This window comes from Pseudophryne corroboree, chromosome 3 (genome assembly GCF_028390025.1).
Source record: "Pseudophryne corroboree isolate aPseCor3 chromosome 3, aPseCor3.hap2, whole genome shotgun sequence".
Taxonomy (NCBI): domain Eukaryota; kingdom Metazoa; phylum Chordata; class Amphibia; order Anura; family Myobatrachidae; genus Pseudophryne; species Pseudophryne corroboree.
The window spans coordinates 610,301,263-610,319,157 of NC_086446.1; the positions used below are offsets into that span (position 1 = coordinate 610,301,263).

General features: G+C 47.8%; 1 protein-coding gene across 1 annotated transcript in view; it reads left to right on the plus strand.

Annotated features, from left to right (window-relative positions):
* Positions 1 to 17,895, plus strand: part of LOC135056431 (hexokinase-1) — a 139,181-nt gene that overhangs the window by 15,148 nt on the left and 106,138 nt on the right. The window contains exon 2 of the mRNA XM_063961577.1: positions 13,676 to 13,838. Within this exon, the coding sequence (XP_063817647.1) occupies positions 13,676 to 13,838 (163 nt within the window). The remainder of the gene's footprint in view (positions 1 to 13,675; positions 13,839 to 17,895) is intronic.

Consider the following 17,895-nt stretch of genomic DNA (forward strand, 5'->3'; position numbering starts at 1 on the left):
GTCATGTGTTGGTGTGAAGGGGTCCACCCAGGTTGTGTGCCCCGGTTCCTCGACCCTGGTCACGACCAGGGTTGAGGACCAAGGGACACACAACGCGGGTGGACCCCTTCACACCGTCACATGACCAGGTTTTCCCCGCAAAATCCCGGGACCCAGATAGACTGCAGTGTGAAAGGGCGCAATTGGGATTACTCTACCCAGGTTTCATTAATGCCTGTGTAACGTTAACCAGTGTCTACCCTATTCACACTGACACACAACTTGGGTTGCTCCGGCAGTATCAGACCTATACCCCTTGCCTTGATGTGAAGGGTCTGAAACTGGTATGGTATGATCCCAGATTGGAAATGGGATGTAGGTGTGACAGGGGTATTATTGGGCTTTCTGCTGCGGGGTACACTGGGCTCCACAAGGATGGAAAATGGGGTGTAGAGTAGGATCTTGATCCGAGGCACCAACAGGCTCAAAGCTTTGACTGTTCCCAGAATGCACAGCGCCGCCTCCTCTATAACCCCGCCTTCCTGCACAGGAGCTCAGTTTTGTAGTTGGTGCTGCAGTAAGCTGGCACATAACAGAGGGCTGGAGCAGCACTAAGAAGAGCTTTTTTTGAAGAAAAAAGTGAAGACTTCAAGGGCAGCAGCGGTGGTAAATGTCAGAAAACATTCACTGCTGCAGCTCCAGCTCTCCCCAGCGGCGCTGTACACTCCCGAGCCCTGGTTGCCGGGTAACTACAGCAGGAGGCTCCGGTTTTCTTCACGTCAGACACACACGATGGGGGCTCTCCGGGATCGCGCGGCCGCGCTTCGGGAGGTGGTGAGTGGGTCCCGCTTGCAGGACCCGGTCTTTATCGCGATCCGGCGCGGTCAGTGGGAGGCGGGCTGCGCACGCTAGCGGTGGACACAATGGCAGTACAGGCGATCCCACTAGATCACCAGGGCATGGGTGCAAGTCAGGTTCTCTCTAAACCATTTTCAGTAGCCCACAGTACCCGGTGGTTTTGCCAGCAGGGGGATAAGGCTTAGACCTGAAGCCCCTCCCCCAGCCCCAGGGCGCCATTTCCCGCAAATGTTCCCGCCCTGAAGCTGCATATCTGTCTCTCCCTCACTCCCTGTCAGTGTCTGGGCGCCATTATCCCTCAGCTTCACTGTTCCTGGGACTGCTTGAGCAAATCCTCCTGTGTAAAGCTGCCTGGTTGTCAGTGCTGTGACTTTACATGACACTTAAGTATTCTACCTGCCTTTTTAGACAGTGCTAGTTAAGAAAGAGTGCATTTAGTCAGGGTTTTCTAGTACAATTACCCTGTGATATACATCCAGTTCTTACTGTGCAGTGTTATATCTATATAGCTGTATATGTAAGCTAGTCCAGTGCACTATCATGGTTAGTAATAACCTCTGCATTGTACAAACTGTGACTATCTGTGTGTGCATTAGATAGCTGAGTGGTGTCCATTTCGTGTCTTTCACTCAACTTGCTATCCCTATATTCTATAACCTGAGGGGGTTTGGTGCGTCAGGTTTTATATTGATATAGGATTTTCACAAAGCTATACTTTAATACATATTTTTCTCTGTGATTTAGTCACCATATCTCTCCTTTATCTCTGCTAGTGCTGACTACACTGCGCAGGGGTTTGGGTAAGAGATATTGTGCTGCTGCCAATTGTACTGTGTTACCTGGTACTGCAAGTTATATCATGTCTGCTTCTGAGGGTAACGGTTCTGGGGCTGAACACACTGCCGGTGTTGTTGAAGACACAGATCCCTATGAGGGGAATATAGCAGCTGTGGGCTCTGGTTCTGGGGGCTCCTTGCCCCCCCAGTGGGACTGTGGCAACAGAGGCACATAATGACCCACCGTGGGCCGCTTTTTCCACGCTTCTGCATACGCTAGTTCATAAACTAACACCCCCTATGGGACCTCCAATGCCGGTACAATCATATGTGGTCCCTGCAGCTAACCCGCCGTGGGCGGATGATTTATCTGCTCAATTGAATTAGTTGAACCAGTCCCTGACTACAAAAAAGTCTGACCATCACTCGCCTAAGTCCAAGGGATCCTCTAAGCGAGCGCTTGTCTCCTCACAATCCACTGCTGTCACTGACACCTCGTCTGAGGAAGACGGCACTTACACTGACCCCACAGGTTCTGACTCAGATACTGCTGATGGGGAGAGTAGTTCACATGTGGATGTTCCTGATCTTTTGGAGGCTATTAAGTTAATTCTACAGATTACGGATGATCCCGAGCCATCCGTCCCTCCTAAGAAGCCTGATAGGTTCAAGCATCAGAAGGTGGTTAAACAAGTTTTACCTCACTCTGATCACCTAGTGGATATACGTCAGGAACCCTGGGAAAACCCGGGTACGAAGTTTGTGCCTCAAAAGAAGATGCTGGCTCGCTATCCCCTCGCGCCAGAGCTGTCTAAGAATTGGGAAACGCCTCCTCCAGTAGACTCACATGTGGCTAGGATGGTGGTTTCCTCAGCTCTGCCTGTCACTACCGTCACGTCTCTAAAAGAGCCTACGGATAAACGTGTGGAGGGTTGTCTTAAAGCAATTTACACCCTCACGGGTGCTGCACAAAGGCCCACTATTGCAGCAACATGGGCTGCAGAGGCTATTGAAGCATGTGCCTTGGAGTTAGAAGCTGAAATCTCTTCTGACCATGCTAGACAATGCTTGTCATATATTGTCACAGCTTCTCGCTATATTAAAGAGGCGGCTTCTGATGCCAGTATCCTGGCAGCCAAGGCCTCTACTACGTCAGTCCTGGCTCGCCGGATATTGTGGCTGAGATCCTGGTCTGTGGATCTGGACTCTAGAAAAACCCTGGAGGTACTCCCTTTCAAAGGAGATATTCTGTTTGGGGAGGACTTAAATAAGATAGTGGCTGACTTGGCTATTGCCAAAACTGCCTGTCTGCCAAGTACCGCTCCTTCTGTGTCGAAGGCTAAAGGTACTTCCTTTCGTCCTTCAGGTAAAGCAAAAGGTCAGGCGTACAACAAGCAGGCCCGCACTTCCAAACCCGGTAAGCCGAAGCCAAAAAGAGCCTGGGCGACCCGTCGGCCAGCTTCCAAGGCCGATAAGCCTGCCGCATGACGGGGCGGGGGGCCTGCCCCCCTGGGGGATCGTCGGCTTCTAGGGTATACCCAGGAATGGTTGAAAACCACTTCAGATGCCTGGGTACGGGAAGTCGTCACTCGAGGTTACGCCATAGCCTTCAAAACCCAACCCCCTCATCGATTTTGCCAGACAGACGTCCCGTCGGACCAGACAAATGCAAACACTCTGCATTCGGTGGTACAGACCCTCCTGGATACAGGAGTCGTAGTACAGGTGCCTCTTGCGCAGAGGGGCCGGGGGTACTATTCTCCGCTGTTTCTAGTCCCGAAACCGAATGGGTCCTCCCAGCCCATTCTCAACCTCAAGGCATTGAACAAGTTTGTGAAAGTTTCCAAGTTCCGTATGGAAACCCTTCGCTCTATAGTTCTGGCTTTGGAACCTGAGGACTACATGGTCTCCCTGGACATACAGGATGCTTACCTGCATATTCCTATAGCAGCGTCACATCAGCAATACCTGAGGTTTGCTGTTGGCAACCTCCATTACCAGTTTCGGGCGTTACCTTTTGGTTTAACAACGGCTCCGCGAGTCTTCACCAAAGTAATGGCGGTGATGACGGTGGTACTCCGCCGTCAAGGGGTCAGGATACTGCCGTATCTGGACGGCTTGTTAATCCTGGCAAATTCCCCAGAACTTCTCCTACGTCATCTGGATATGACGGTCTCTACAAGCCCACGGGTGGCTCATCAACTGGAAGAAATCCTCCCTGATCCCTGCTCAGAGCATGGTGCATCTGGGAGCGCTATTGGACACTCACAACCAGAGGTTGTTCTTGTGTCAGGAGAAAGTCCTGAAGCTTCAGGACAGGATTCGTTGTTTCCTTTCTCGTCCGCAAGTGTCGATACATTCGGCGATGCAGGTGCTGGGCCTCATGGTATCAGCATTCGACATGGTGGAGTATGCTCAATTCCATTCTCGCCCCCTCCAGAGGCTGATTCTAGCCAAGTGGGACGGGCTGCCTCACTGGATGAGGTCTCAAATGATCTCTTTGACTCCGGAGGTCCGTCTGTCGCTGCTCTGGTGGCTCCAGGACCAACAATTGTGCAGAGGCCGTCCCTTCTGGATATCCAACAGGGTCCTGTTGACGACAGATACCAGTCTAAGAGGTTGGGGCGCGGTGCTGGAGCAACACTCCCTTCAGGGTCGGTGGACCAAGGAGGAGTCCCTCCTCTCAATCAACATTCTGGAATTGCGGGCGGTCTTCAGTGTATTGAACCTAGCCCAGCATTTAATTCACAACCGTCCTGTTCAAGTGCAGTCGGACAACGCCACCACAGTGGCTTACATAAATCATCAAGGCGACACTCAAAGCTGTCTGGCAATGAAGGAAGGCTCACGGATTCTACATTAGGGGGAACGTTATCTACCGGCCATATCGGCAATCTTCACTCCGGGAGTCCTGAACTGGGAAGCGGACTTTCTCAGTCGTCAGGAAGTGCATGCCGGCGAGTGGGGCCTCCATCCAGAAGTGTTTCAACTCCTAGTGGAAAAGTGGGGTCTTCCAGACGTAGATCTGATGGCGTCTCAACGCAATCACAAGGTTCCGGTCTTCGGAGCACGGACAAGGGATCCTCAAGCAGCATTCATGGATGCGCTGGCGGTGCTGTGGAGGTTTTGGCTGCCGTACGTGTTCCCTCCGGTGTCACTCCTGCCCAGGGTAATTCGGAAGTTCAAGCAAGAAAAAGGAATTCTGCTTCTCATAGCTCCAGCGTGGCACTGGTTCTCAGACCGGGCCTATCGTCAGAGCGTCCAATTCTACTTCCACAACGTCCAGACCTCCTCGTTCAGGGCCCCTGTGTCTACCAAGACCTAGCCCGGCTGTCTTTGACGGCGTGGCTCTTGAAGCTTCCGTCTCGAGGGCTAAGGGTTTTTCTGAGGAGGTCATTAAAACTATGTTGCGAGCCTGGAAACCGGTTTCTGTCCGGACTTACCATAGGGTCTGGCATTCCTACTTTGTTTGGTGCGCATCTAACAATTATGACGCTTCCAAGTTTAGTACTGCCAAACTTTTGGCTTATCTGCAGCAGGGCCTGGATTTAGGCCTGCGTCTGGCCTCCCTCAAGGTTCATATTTCTGCCTTGTTGGTGTGGTTTCAGAGTAAAATTGCGACTTTACCTGATGTTCATACTTTCACTCTGGGTGTGTTGCGTATCCAACCTCCCTATATCCCGCCTGTGGCTCCTTGGGACTTGTCGGTGGTTTTAGAGGCGTTGCAGGAGCCTACGTTTGAACTAGTGATGAGCGGATTCGGTTTTACTCGAGTAAAACCGAATCCGCTCATCACTAGTTTGAACCCCTTGGTTCATCGGATCTTAAGTGGCTTTCCCTTAAGGTGGTGTTCTTGCTGGCTATTGCCTCTGCTAGAAGAGTGTTGAATTTGGGTGCCCTTTCCTGTAGTTTCCCATATCTGATTTTTCACCGTGACCGGGCGGTACTTCGGACTCATCCCGGTTATTTACAGAAGGTGGTTTCCTCGTTCCACCTTAATCAGGAGATTGTGGTTCCGGCCTTTATCTCTCCTGACTTGTCTTCCAAAGAGCGGTCTTTGGATGTGGTACGGGCTCTCCGTATCTATGTGAAGAGAACTGCTTCTATTTGAAAATCTGATTTTCTCTTTGTTTTGTTTGGATTTCACAAATGTGGCTGGCCTGCTCACAAGCAGACCCTGGCCAGGTGGATTAGAATGGTGATTGCACATGCTTCTGTGAAGGCTGGTCTGTCAGCTCCTACTCACATTACGGCCCATTCTACTCGGTCTGTTGGACCTTCTTGGGCGGCCCAACGTGGTGCGACCCTTGAACAATTGTGCAAGGCGGCTACGTGGTCCTCCGTGAACACGTTCATAAGGTTTTATGCCTTCGATACTGCCGCTTCCCAGGATGCTTCCTTTGGACGCCGGGTTCTTGTGCCCGCTGCAGTGCGTCCCCTCCCATAAGGAACTGCTTTAGGACATCCCCATTGTCCATCCTTGTGGAGCCCAGTGTACCACGCAGCAGAAAACGAGTTTTATGGTAAGAACTTACCGTTGTTAAAACTTTCTGCGAGGTACACTGGGCTCCACAAGGCGCCCACCCAGACGCACTTAGCTTCTATGGGTTGGTATGGCATTAGCCGCTGTACTTCTCCTGTGGTGAGCGTGTGGTGTATGTGGCTACTAACCGTTGTTGTCTCTTTTCCTGCTACTGCATGGGGCTGGTTAACTAAAAACTGAGCTCCTGTGCAGGGAGGCGGGGTTAAAGAGGAGGCAGCGCTGTGCATTCTGGGAACAGTCAAAGCTTTGAGCCTGTTGGTGCCTCGGATCAAGATCCTACTCTACACCACATTGTCCATCCGTGTGGAGCCCAGTGTACATCACAGAAAGAGTTTTAACAACAGTAAGTTCTTACCATAAAACTCGTTTTTCCGGATATCCAGGGTCCTGTCATTTCAGTATATCCAAAATAATTCCATCCAGGAATAACCACATTAGACCATATCTCTTTTAAGAAACTAAATATTTAAAATATTAATTTAGACATTACAATTATTTCACAGAAGGAAAGAAAAGCAAAAGCAGTATTTTGTAATATATACAGTATATTAGTAATATATATAAATAACTGTAAACCCATGTCAGACTGTAAACTACTATACTGTGAGTCCTGATATCCTAACTTATAACTGGTGAGTTTTGATGTAACCACTATATAAACCAGTTTATTCAGTTCTGTTATAATAGTCTTTGCAGACATTGGGGCAAATGTATTAAGCTTGGAGACGGCAGAAGGAAGTGATAAACCAGTGATATGTGCAAGGTGATAAACGCACCAGCCAATCAGCTCCTAACTGTTAATTTACATATTAGAGCTGATTGGCTGGTGTGTTTATCAACTTGCACATATCACTGGTTTATCACTTCCTTATGCCTTGTCCAGGTTAATACATCTGCCCCATTATCCAGTGCTCAGACATGCCCTGTCACGCATGTCCCTACACTATAAGTTCCTGTGCAATGTTTAGAATATCTTAGTCTCTCTTGTAAAAAGAATCTTCTGCAAGTAATAACAAGTTCAATCTCATTCAGAGTACTCACTTTGTAACTAAAGTAGGATACACACTAGAACAATGGGGGTAATTCTGAGTTGATCGCAGCAGGAATTTTGTTAGCAATTGGGCAAAACCATGTGCACTGCAGGGGAGGCAGATATAACATGTGCAGAGAGAGTTAGATTTGGGTGGGGTGTGCTAAATCTGCAATCTAAATTGCATCGTAAAAATAAAGCAGCCAGTATTTACCCTGCACAGAAACAAAATAACCCACCCAAATCTAACTCTCTCTGCACATGTTATATCTGCCTCCCCTGCAGTGCACATGGGCCCTCATTCCGAGTTGTTCGCTCGCTAGCTGCTTTTAGCAGCTTTGCACACGCTAAGCCGCCGCCTACTGGGAGTGAATCTTAGCTTTGCAGAATTGCGAACGAAAGATTTGCATAATTGCGAATAGAAATTTCTTTGCAGTTTCTGAGTAGCTCGGGACTTACTCTGCCACTGCAATCAGTTCAGTCAGTTTCGTTCCTGGTTTGACGTCACAAACACACCCAGCGTTCGCCCAGACACTCCCCCGTTTCTCCAGCCACTCCCGCGTTTTTCCGCACACACCCATAAAACGGCCAGTTTCCACCCAGAAACATCCACTTCCTGTCAATCACACTCCGATCACCAGAACGAAGAAATTTCTTCATTAAGCCGTGAGTAAAATACCTAACTTTTTGGCAAATTTACTTGGCGCAGACGCACTGCGAACATTGCGCATGCGCAGTTTGCGACAAATCGCTCCATTGCGAAAACCACAAACGAGCGAACAACTCGGAATGAGGGCCATGGTTTTGCCCAATTGCTAACAAAATTCCTGCTGCGATCAACTCAGAATTACTCCCAATGTGTGAATCAGTGACGGTACAAAGCGATGTAATGATACAGCACACCGCTGCACACACTATACGATATATCATATGATGGATACGTCATTGTCTGTGGAATCGTCCTATTAGATGTGCAGTACATCCAATGGGATGATCCGTTGTATGACTGCCATGGGTACACACTATGTGATGTGTACGATTATATTTCTCCAGTCTACGTTGGAATGACATATCGTATGATATATCGCAGAGTCGGTCTGACTCAGATGTGGTTGGAGATGCGTTCGCTGCTGCTTACATGGAAGAAACAGTGATGCACTAATATGGTAATTATCTAGAGGTGAATCTCACCTCAACAACCGGCACAAATCAGCAGATATATACTTAATTAAACACCAGCTGCATATACTAGAGGATTAGCTAGATCCTCAAAGACACTAAAAAAACAGAGAAAATTTTTTATATATAGTATATTGCGCTTGATGTACTATATAAAATATATATATAAATTTCTGTATATAAGTATGTGTGTGCTTTTACTCAAAATTACCACAGTTGGAACTTGCTTTCAATAAAAATCTTATATTTTAATTAATTAATACCTCAATTATACCACACATAAATATATACCATAAAATTCAGAAATAGTTTAATACACTCCAACTACACTAGTGAAAGCACACTGATATCCTTTTAAACTGTAAACAAGTAGCATCAATGTAACTTGAAATGCTGAGCCGACTCGTCTGGTTTGTTACATAAAGTGCATGAAACTGCAACAATTACTGATTGCCTGTAGTATCTCCGATCCTCCTGCTACTGGCGTCCCAGTGCAGAGGACTAGTGCTGTAGTTATAATTACCCGAACCAGCGGGAATGTCCTGTATCACAGCACAGATGAAGGAGATTTATCCTCGTGGCATGCAGCCACCGCCGGCACTATTCGTGGCACAGTTGTATGTCTCTGTCCTGGCGGGCTTGTGTGAGCGCTCCAATTGCCGCTTCAGATGTAAGCGCTAGCAGTTCCACTTGTACAGGTGCTTCCGTCAGTGTGTGAAGAATCTATGCAGGTAGATAACGTCAACGCGTTTCGTCCCGTCATAGCTCGGGACTTCCTCAAGACTGTAGGGCACGCTCTATCAGAGCCCTTATTTAACTCCCCATAAGGACCGCCTTTAATTAGAATTACGGGCATCAGTGTGCGGGCCCTACTCATTTGACGATGCGCCGCCGAGGTGCCCGACGGCCGACGAGCGACCCGGCGGCGGGGGGGCAGTGACGGGGGGAGTGAAGTTTCTTCACTCCCCCAGTCACGCGGCTGCATTGAAGTGCAGGCAAATATGGACGAGATCGTCCATATTGGCCTGCATGCACAGCCGACGGGAGACCAGCGATGAACGAGCGCGGGGCCGCGCATCGTTCATCGCTGGAGTCTCCACACTGAAAGATATGAACGAGTTCTCGTTCATTTATGAATGAGATCGTTCATATCTTTCAGAAAATCGGCCAGTGTGTAGGGCCTACAAGTCCCATATAGTTACTAAAACGGCTATTCACCATATATATACACGGATAGATAGAATCACATATATTAAATACATTCGAATTGGCATAATTAAATAGCCCCAATCTCAATATCTCAATATAATATACGGATGATGATGCAAACACATATATGGATAGCAGTAGTATAATAAATAATAATCACATACTAATTATAATAAAAAAAAATTATAAATATAAAATGAAAAAATGTAATGAAGATCATTAAAAATAAAATAATTTAATTAATTGAAAAATAATAATAAATAAAAATAAAAATGAAATAAAATAAAATAATATAATCATATTCCTACTACTAACAATACTGTTCGTCCCTTCATACCATTGATCCCTATACATGATGATTAGTGTTCACTCTAGGAGTGAAAAGGGGCAGGGCGCCGGACTCCGCGTCCGAAATGGGGGCGCGGCCACGCAAATTAGGGGGCGTGGCCACGCCTCCGTCATTTTAGGGGGCGGTGCGGCCCACAGACGCTACTATAGAGAGCGTCTGTGGCAGGCGAAGTCACTGTTGGGGGCGTGCCCCGCACGGCATCTATACACGCCGGGAGGGCAGGGAGCGGGCGGCTGTTCTAGCAGGGCGCCGCAAAAGGGGCAGGGCGGGTTTTGCCTGTTAAAAAACGGGCAGGGCGCGGCGCCCTGCTAAAACAGCCTACAGTGAACACTAGATGATGTTATCTAATCTAAACAAGTATAATCGATAGCCTCATTGAGCCCCCTAGGACTTTGTGCATGAACCACACTACCGTCGGCTACTTAATTAAGCCTATTGTGTATATGGCTTTATTCACTTGTCATAAATCACTATGGGCCTGATTCAGAGATGACCTGTAATGCAGCCGCTCTGTCAGTAGCGGTTGTGAGAATATACAAATACTTATCTCGGCCTTCCCTTTTGTGCTCCACCATGCGATGGAGTGTACAAGCCTGATACGCCGATATCCGTGTACTGTGCAATTGCGGATGAGTTTGTAAACACCAACTTCCATCCAACATCAGTCGCACCATGGACACTGGCCGTAGCCTAGGGGCTACTTTCCTCAAATCTAACTAAACATGGCCTCTGTAGCAGTGGATTTGCGATTGGGAACACAGCAGCAGCGTTCCCAGACATGCCGTGACACTCCCATAATACACCAATGAAACAGACTCTTTTTGCACTCACTTTAGGTCACCTCCCAGTCTCCACCCTGACAGCCCAGGGATCACAAACCCCTCCTCAAGTGTTAGTGATGCTGTACACTCAGGGCCGGTTCGAGGGCCCTCGGCGCCCCGGGCAGGGAATGGGGGTGTGGCTTAATACAGGGGGCGTGGTCAGTTACGCCCCCTGTACAGTAGAAGCGCCGCTTAAAAGCTCAGCAAAGGTCCTCTCCGCGAAGGGAAACTAGACGCTACGCGTCTAGTTCCCTTCACAGGGGACCACAGCCGCAGGAGCCGGGGGACACAGCGGGCAGCGGAGGGCACAGCAGTGGCGGATCTTGCCATGGTGCGGCGCCCTCCGGATGGCGCCAGCGCCCTCCGGAAGGCGGCGCCCCGGGCAAAAGTCCTGCTTGCCCGTGGCAAGATCCGCTACTGTGTACACTATTGCAAGTGCCCTGGGACACTTCGGTCTGTGAATGCGCAGTAACGGTTTCCGGGACTTTCTGTGCATTCGCAGTAGAAAAAAAAATCACTGTCATTACGTCCGTCTCTGTATCAGGCCTTCTGTCCTTAAAGGAATTATTAAATCACTGCATTATTACTATATCCGACTTTACCAAGCATTCTGTATCTCTCAGACACAGAGGTGCCATTCATTTATTTATGAAAATTAGATATACAAATAGGGGTATATGCAATTGCGGTCGAATTGCCGCAAATGTCGAAAAACGGGGCATTTTCGACACAAAAAAAATATTCGACAATGCAATACAGTACTTTTCGACAAAAAAACTGACTTTTCAGATTCGACTTTTTAAAATTCGACAGTTGTCAAATTCGACATGTCTGCAATGGTAAAAATGCGGCTTTTCGACAAAAGTATATTCAATAGAAGAATGTCGATTTGACAACAGTGCTTTTCGACAGTAATGTCGTCAATTTCATTCCGCCTCACTTTGCTGGCGGAATCTAATAAAAAAAATTTAAAAACATGTTTTTTTTTTGTGTTTTTTTTATTGCTAATAGCATATCTATTTATATTAGAAGGGATTATGTACTTGGTTTGTCTATTAGGAGACACAACTATTATTTATATATTTTTTTAAATAATATTTTTTTTTTAACTGACTAAAATAGAGAGAGCATGGTTTTCAGTGGGAAGGGGTGGGAATGGGTTAAAATCCAGAATAAAAAATGCGTGGGGTCCCCCCTCCTAAGCATAACTAGCCTCAGGCTCTTTGAGCCGGTCCTGGTCCGGGGGGAAAATTGACAGGGGATCCCTCGTATTTTTAGAACCAGCGGCTCTGCGTCCGGTCCTGGTGCAAAAAATACGGGGGACAAAAGACGTAGGGATCCCCCGTATTTTTAACACCAGCACCGGGCTCCACTAGTCAGAGAGATAATGCCACAGCCGGGGGACACTTTTATATCGGTCCCTGCGGCCCTGGCATTAAATCACTAACTAGTCACCCCTGGCCGGGGTACCCTGGAGGAGTGGAGACCCCTTAAATCAAGGGGTCCCCCCCTCCAGCCACCCAAGGGCCAGGGGTGAAGCCCGAGGCTGTCCCCCCCCCCCCCATCCATGGGCTGCGGATGGGGGGCTGATAGCCTTGTGTAAAATAAAAGAATATTGTTTTTTTTTTTGCAGAAGAACTACAAGTCCCAGCAAGCCTCCCCCGCAAGCTGGTACTTGGAGAACCACAAGTACCAGCATGCGGGGGTAAAACGGGCCCGCTGGTACCTGTAGCTCTAAACATGGGACCCCTTTCAGTGCGTGGGTCGGGTATGCGGTTTGTTTTTATGCCAAGTACGTGGATTACAAAAAAAGAACAGGACACACTGGATTTAGGTGAGTATAATTTTATTTTCAGGTACCCCGGATTCTACTTGGAGACGTGGACAGAGTCGGCGTGTGAACATAGGTAAGTATGTGTGTGTCGGCATGTATGTAATAAAGTTTTACTTTCACGGTGTGCGTGTCCTGTTTTTATTTGGGTATTTTTTTTGCAGAAGAACTACAGGTACCAGCGGGCCCGTTTTACCCCCGAATGCTGGTACTTGTGGTTCTCCAAGTACCAGCTTGTGGGGGAGGCTTGCTGGGACTTGTAGTTCTACTGCAAAAAACAATATTCTTTTATTTTACACAAGGCTATCAGCTCCCCATCCGCAGCCCATGGATGGGGGGGACAGCCTCGGGCTTCACCCCTGGCCCTTGGGTGGCTGGAGGGGGGGGGGGGACCACTTGATTTAAGGGGTCCCCACTCCTCCAGGGTACCCCGGGCAGGGGTGTCTAGTTGGGGATTTAATGCCACGGCCGCAGGGACCGGTATAAAAGTGTAATGCTGTGGCATTATCTGTCCAGCTAGTGGAGCCCGGTACTGGTGTTAAAAATACGGGGGACCCCTACGCTTTTTGTCCCCCGTATTTTTTGCACCAGGACCGGACACAGAGCCCGGTGCTGGTTGTTTAAATATGGGGGAACCCTATGCATTTTTCCCCCTGTATTTTTACAACCAGGACCGGCTCAAAGAGCCCGAGGCTGGTTATGCTTAGTAGGGGGGACCCCACGCAATTTTTTTTAGGGTTTTTTAACCATTTTTGTGCCGTCCGAAAAGTCGAATCCAGGACGCACTTATCCGTCAATTGGTCCGTTTTTCGACAGCGGGACTGTCGAATCCGTTTTTTATTGAATATGTCGAATTCCGGCACCTGCCGGCCGGGATTCGACGGTCGAATTGTGTCGAATTTAAAAACGGGCGAAAAAAAGACGCAATTCGTCCGGAATTGCATATACCCCATAGACTTACAATAAGCAATGCGTTAATGCAATGCCACTTTATGCATTATGATTGTTTTCCAACATTCTTGAGTAATGAACAGTGATTTGTACTAACTGGTTGTAGATTTAATTAATAAATTATTTATATTTTTTTCTTCTCTTTACAGATTGATAAGTATTTGTACACTATGCGGCTTTCAGATGAAACCTTATTGGACATTATGTCTCGGTTCAAAAAAGAGATGGAAAATGGTCTGTCAAGAGACACAAACCCAACGGCCATTGTCAAGATGCTTCCGACATTTGTGAGATCAATTCCTGATGGAACAGGTAAACTACTTCTTCTAAATACATAGTGCTGCCGTGGGGTCAGGCTGCAGCACTGGGGTCAGGACTGCAGCACTGAGGGCAGACTGCCACACTTTCAGCTCTGGATTCCTCCAGTTTTTAACTAAGCAGATTCTTTGGAGATTATTATTATTTTTTTTTGGACTCTGTGAGCCATTTTACACATTCATCAATCAAGCAGCTTTAGCTTAATTGGGTCAGTGGCTTCATGCAGATATTTGAAGGGGTATGCATTGTTTTTATTACAGAATAGCAAGTGCCATAGGTTTAGAAACCTGCTTCTTACATTGCACTATATTGTTGAAGCACAACAGTTATAACATGGGTACATGTAGGTATGCTTGTGGTAACGAATAAGATTTGTGCATGTTTTTGTTAGAGATGAGCGGGTTCGGTTCCTCGGAATCCGAACCCGCCCGAACTTCAGCTTTTTTTACACGGATCCGAGCGACTCGGATCTTCCCGCCTTGCTCGGTTAACCCGAGCGCGCCCGAACGTCATCATGACGCTGTCGGATTCTCGCGAGGCTCGGATTCTATCGCGAGACTCGGATTCTATATAAGGAGCCGCGCGTCGCCGCCATTTTACACGTGCATTGAGATTCATAGGGAGAGGACGTGGCTGGCGTCCTCTCCGTTTTTAGAGAAGAAATAGATAGGAGAGTGAGAGTGAGACAGTGACACTTCATTTACTGGAGCTTAGGAGGAGTACTCAGACAGAGAGTGCAGAATTTTGCTGATAGTATTAGTTAGTTATACTAGTGACAGAGTGAGACAGTGACACTTCATTTACTGGAGCTTAGGAGGAGTACTCAGACAGAGGGGTAAATTTACTAAGATTCGTAATTTCCGAAAAAAGGTCAAAGTTCAATCACGAATGACATCGACAGTGTAAAACTGCAACTTTTTGAATTGATTACGATGGATTTACTAAGCTGTCGTATTCGGGTTTTTCTTTTCTTCCGATGTCGATGTCATTCGTTTTTTTTTACCTATTTTTACGGCAGTGATTAGCAAAACACTGCCGTTTTTTTTTACAATCAATCTCGGCCGGATCTGTGTGATCCGTGCTGGGGTTCTTATTTTTTTTTTTTTTAATTAAACAATGTAAAATCCCCAAAAAAAAATGCGTGGGGTCCCCCCTCCTAAGCATAACCAGCCTCGGGCTCTTTGAGCCGATCCTGGTTGCAGAAATATGGGGAAAAAATTGACAGGGGTTCCCCCATATTTAAGCAACCAGCATCGGGCTCTGCGCCTGGCCCTGGTTCCAAAAATACGGGGGACAAAAAGAGTAGGGGTCCCCCGTATTTTTAAAACCAGCACCGGGCTCCACTAGCTGGACAGATAATGCCACAGCCGGGGGTCACTTTTATACAGTGCCCTGCGGCCGTGGCATCAAAAATCCAACTAGTCACCCCTGGCCGGGGTACCCTGGGGGAGTGGGGACCCCTTCAATCAAGGGGTCCACCCCCCCCCCAGCCACCCAAGGGCCAGGGGTGAAGCCCGAGGCTGTCCCCCCCCATCCAATGGGCTGCGGATGGGGAGGCTGATAGCCATTTGTGATAATGAAAAGATATTGTTTTTAGTAGCAGTACTACAAGTCCCAGCAAGCCTCCCCCGCATGCTGGTACTTGGAGAACCACAAGTACCAGCATGCGGCGGAAAAACGGGCCCGCTGGTACCTGTAGTACTACCACTAAAAAAATACCCAAAAAAACACAAGACACACACACCGTGAAAGTATAATTTTATTACATACATACACACATACATACATACATACTTACCTTATGTTCTCACGCAGGTCGGTCCTCTTCTCCAGTAGAATCCAAGGGCTACCTGTTGAAGAAATTCTACTCACCAGATCCAGTGGTCCAGGCTCCTCGGCAAATCCAGGGATAATCCACGTACTTGAATAAAACAAAAAAACGGTTGCCCGACCTCGAACTGAAAGGTGACCCATGTTTGCACATGGGTCACCTTTCCACGAATGCCAGAAACCCACTTTGCCTTCTGACTAAGTGGGTTTCTTCAGCCAATCAGGGAGTGCCACGTTGTAGCACTCTCCTGATCAGCTGTGTGCTCCTGTCCTCACTGACAGGCAGCACACGGCAGTGTTACAATGTAGCGCCTATGCGCTACATTGTAACCAATGATGGGAACTTTCTGCCCTGCGGTTGACCTAAAGTGACGTCACCGCTGAGCAGAAAGTTCCCAGCATTGGTTACAATGGAGCGCATAGGCGCTACATTGTAACACTGCCGTGTGCCGCCTGTCAGTGAGGACAGCAGCACACAGCTGATCAGGAGAGTGCTACAACGTGGCACTCCCTGATTGGCTGAAGAAACCCACTTAGACAGAAGTCAAAGTGGGTTTCTGGCATTCGTGGGAAGGTGACCCATGTGCAAACATGGGTCCCCTTTCAGTTCGTGGTCGGGACACCGTTTTTTTTTATTTATTCAAGTACGTGGATTAACCCTGGATTTGCCGAGGAGCCTGGACCCATGGATCTGGTGAGTAGAATTTCTTCAACAGGTAGCCCTTGGATTCTACTGGAGAAGAGGACCGACCTGCGTGAGAACATAAGGTAAGTATGTATGTATGTGTGTATGTATGTAATAAAATTATACTTTCACGGTGTGTGTGTCTTGTGTTTTTTTGGGTATTTTTTTAGTGGTAGTACTACAGGTACCAGCGGGCCCGTTTTTCCGCCGCATGCTGGTACTTGTGGTTCTCCAAGTACCAGCATGCGGGGGAGGCTTGCTGGGACTTGTAGTACTGCTACTAAAAACAATATCTTTTCATTATCACAAATGGCTATCAGCCTCCCCATCCGCAGCCCATTGGATGGGGGGGGACAGCCTCGGGCTTCACCCCTGGCCCTTGGGTGGCTGGGGGGGGGGGACCCCTTGATTGAAGGGGTCCCCACTCCCCCAGGGTACCCCGGCCAGGGGTGACTAGTTGGATTTTTGATGCCACGGCCGCAGGGCGCTGTATAAAAGTGACCCCCGGCTGTGGCATTATCTGTCCAGCTAGTGGAGCCCGGTGCTGGTTTTAAAAATACGGGGGACCCCTACTCTTTTTGTCCCCCGTATTTTTGGGACCAGGACCAGGCGCAGAGCCCGATGCTGGTTGCTTAAATATGGGGGAACCCCTGTCATTTTTTTCCCCATATTTCTGCAACCAGGATCGGCTCAAAGAGCCCGAGGCTGGTTATGCTTAGGAGGGGGGACCCCACGCAATTTTTTTGGCAAAAATAAGCACTTTCCCACCCCTTCCCACTGATATACATGCACGGATCTCATGGATCCCTGCATGCATCTCAAATCACGGAAAAAAAAAGCAGGTCTGTTTTTTTTAGGACTTTTTTACGAGTTGTAATTTTTCACGGCAGTGTTTTGTGTTTTTTTGCTTTGCACTTCTTAGTAAATGACCGAGATTCATATCTAAACAGGCGTAATTTGACCGATGGTGTATTCATTCGTAATTTTTTACCTGAACTAGCAAAAAATTACGAATGCCCTCATCACTGCCGTGATTAGTGTTTAGTAAATGACCGAGATTAACCGAGATGACACTTTGAAGAAAAAACGGCATCTCGGTCAAAATCGGGAGCTTAGTAAATATACCCCAGAGAGTGCAGAATTTTGCTGATAGTATTAGTTAGTTATACTAGTGACTGACCAGTGACCACCAGTGCAGTTTTATATTATTTAATATAATCCGTTTTCTGCCTGAAAAAACGATACACAGTGACTCAGTCACATACCATATCTGTGCTCAGCCCAGTGTGCTGCTGCATCATCTATGTATAATATCTGACTGTGCTCACACAGCTTAATTGTGGGGGAGACTGGGGAGCAGTTAGGTTATAGCAGGAGCCAGGAGTACATATTAAAATTAAACAGTGCACACTTTTTTTCTGCAGGAGTGCCACTGCCAGTGTGACTGACCAGTGACCTGACCACCAGTATATAGTATACTATATTGTATTGTGAATGTCTGCCTGTAAAAGTTAAACACACGTCGTGTGACTTGTG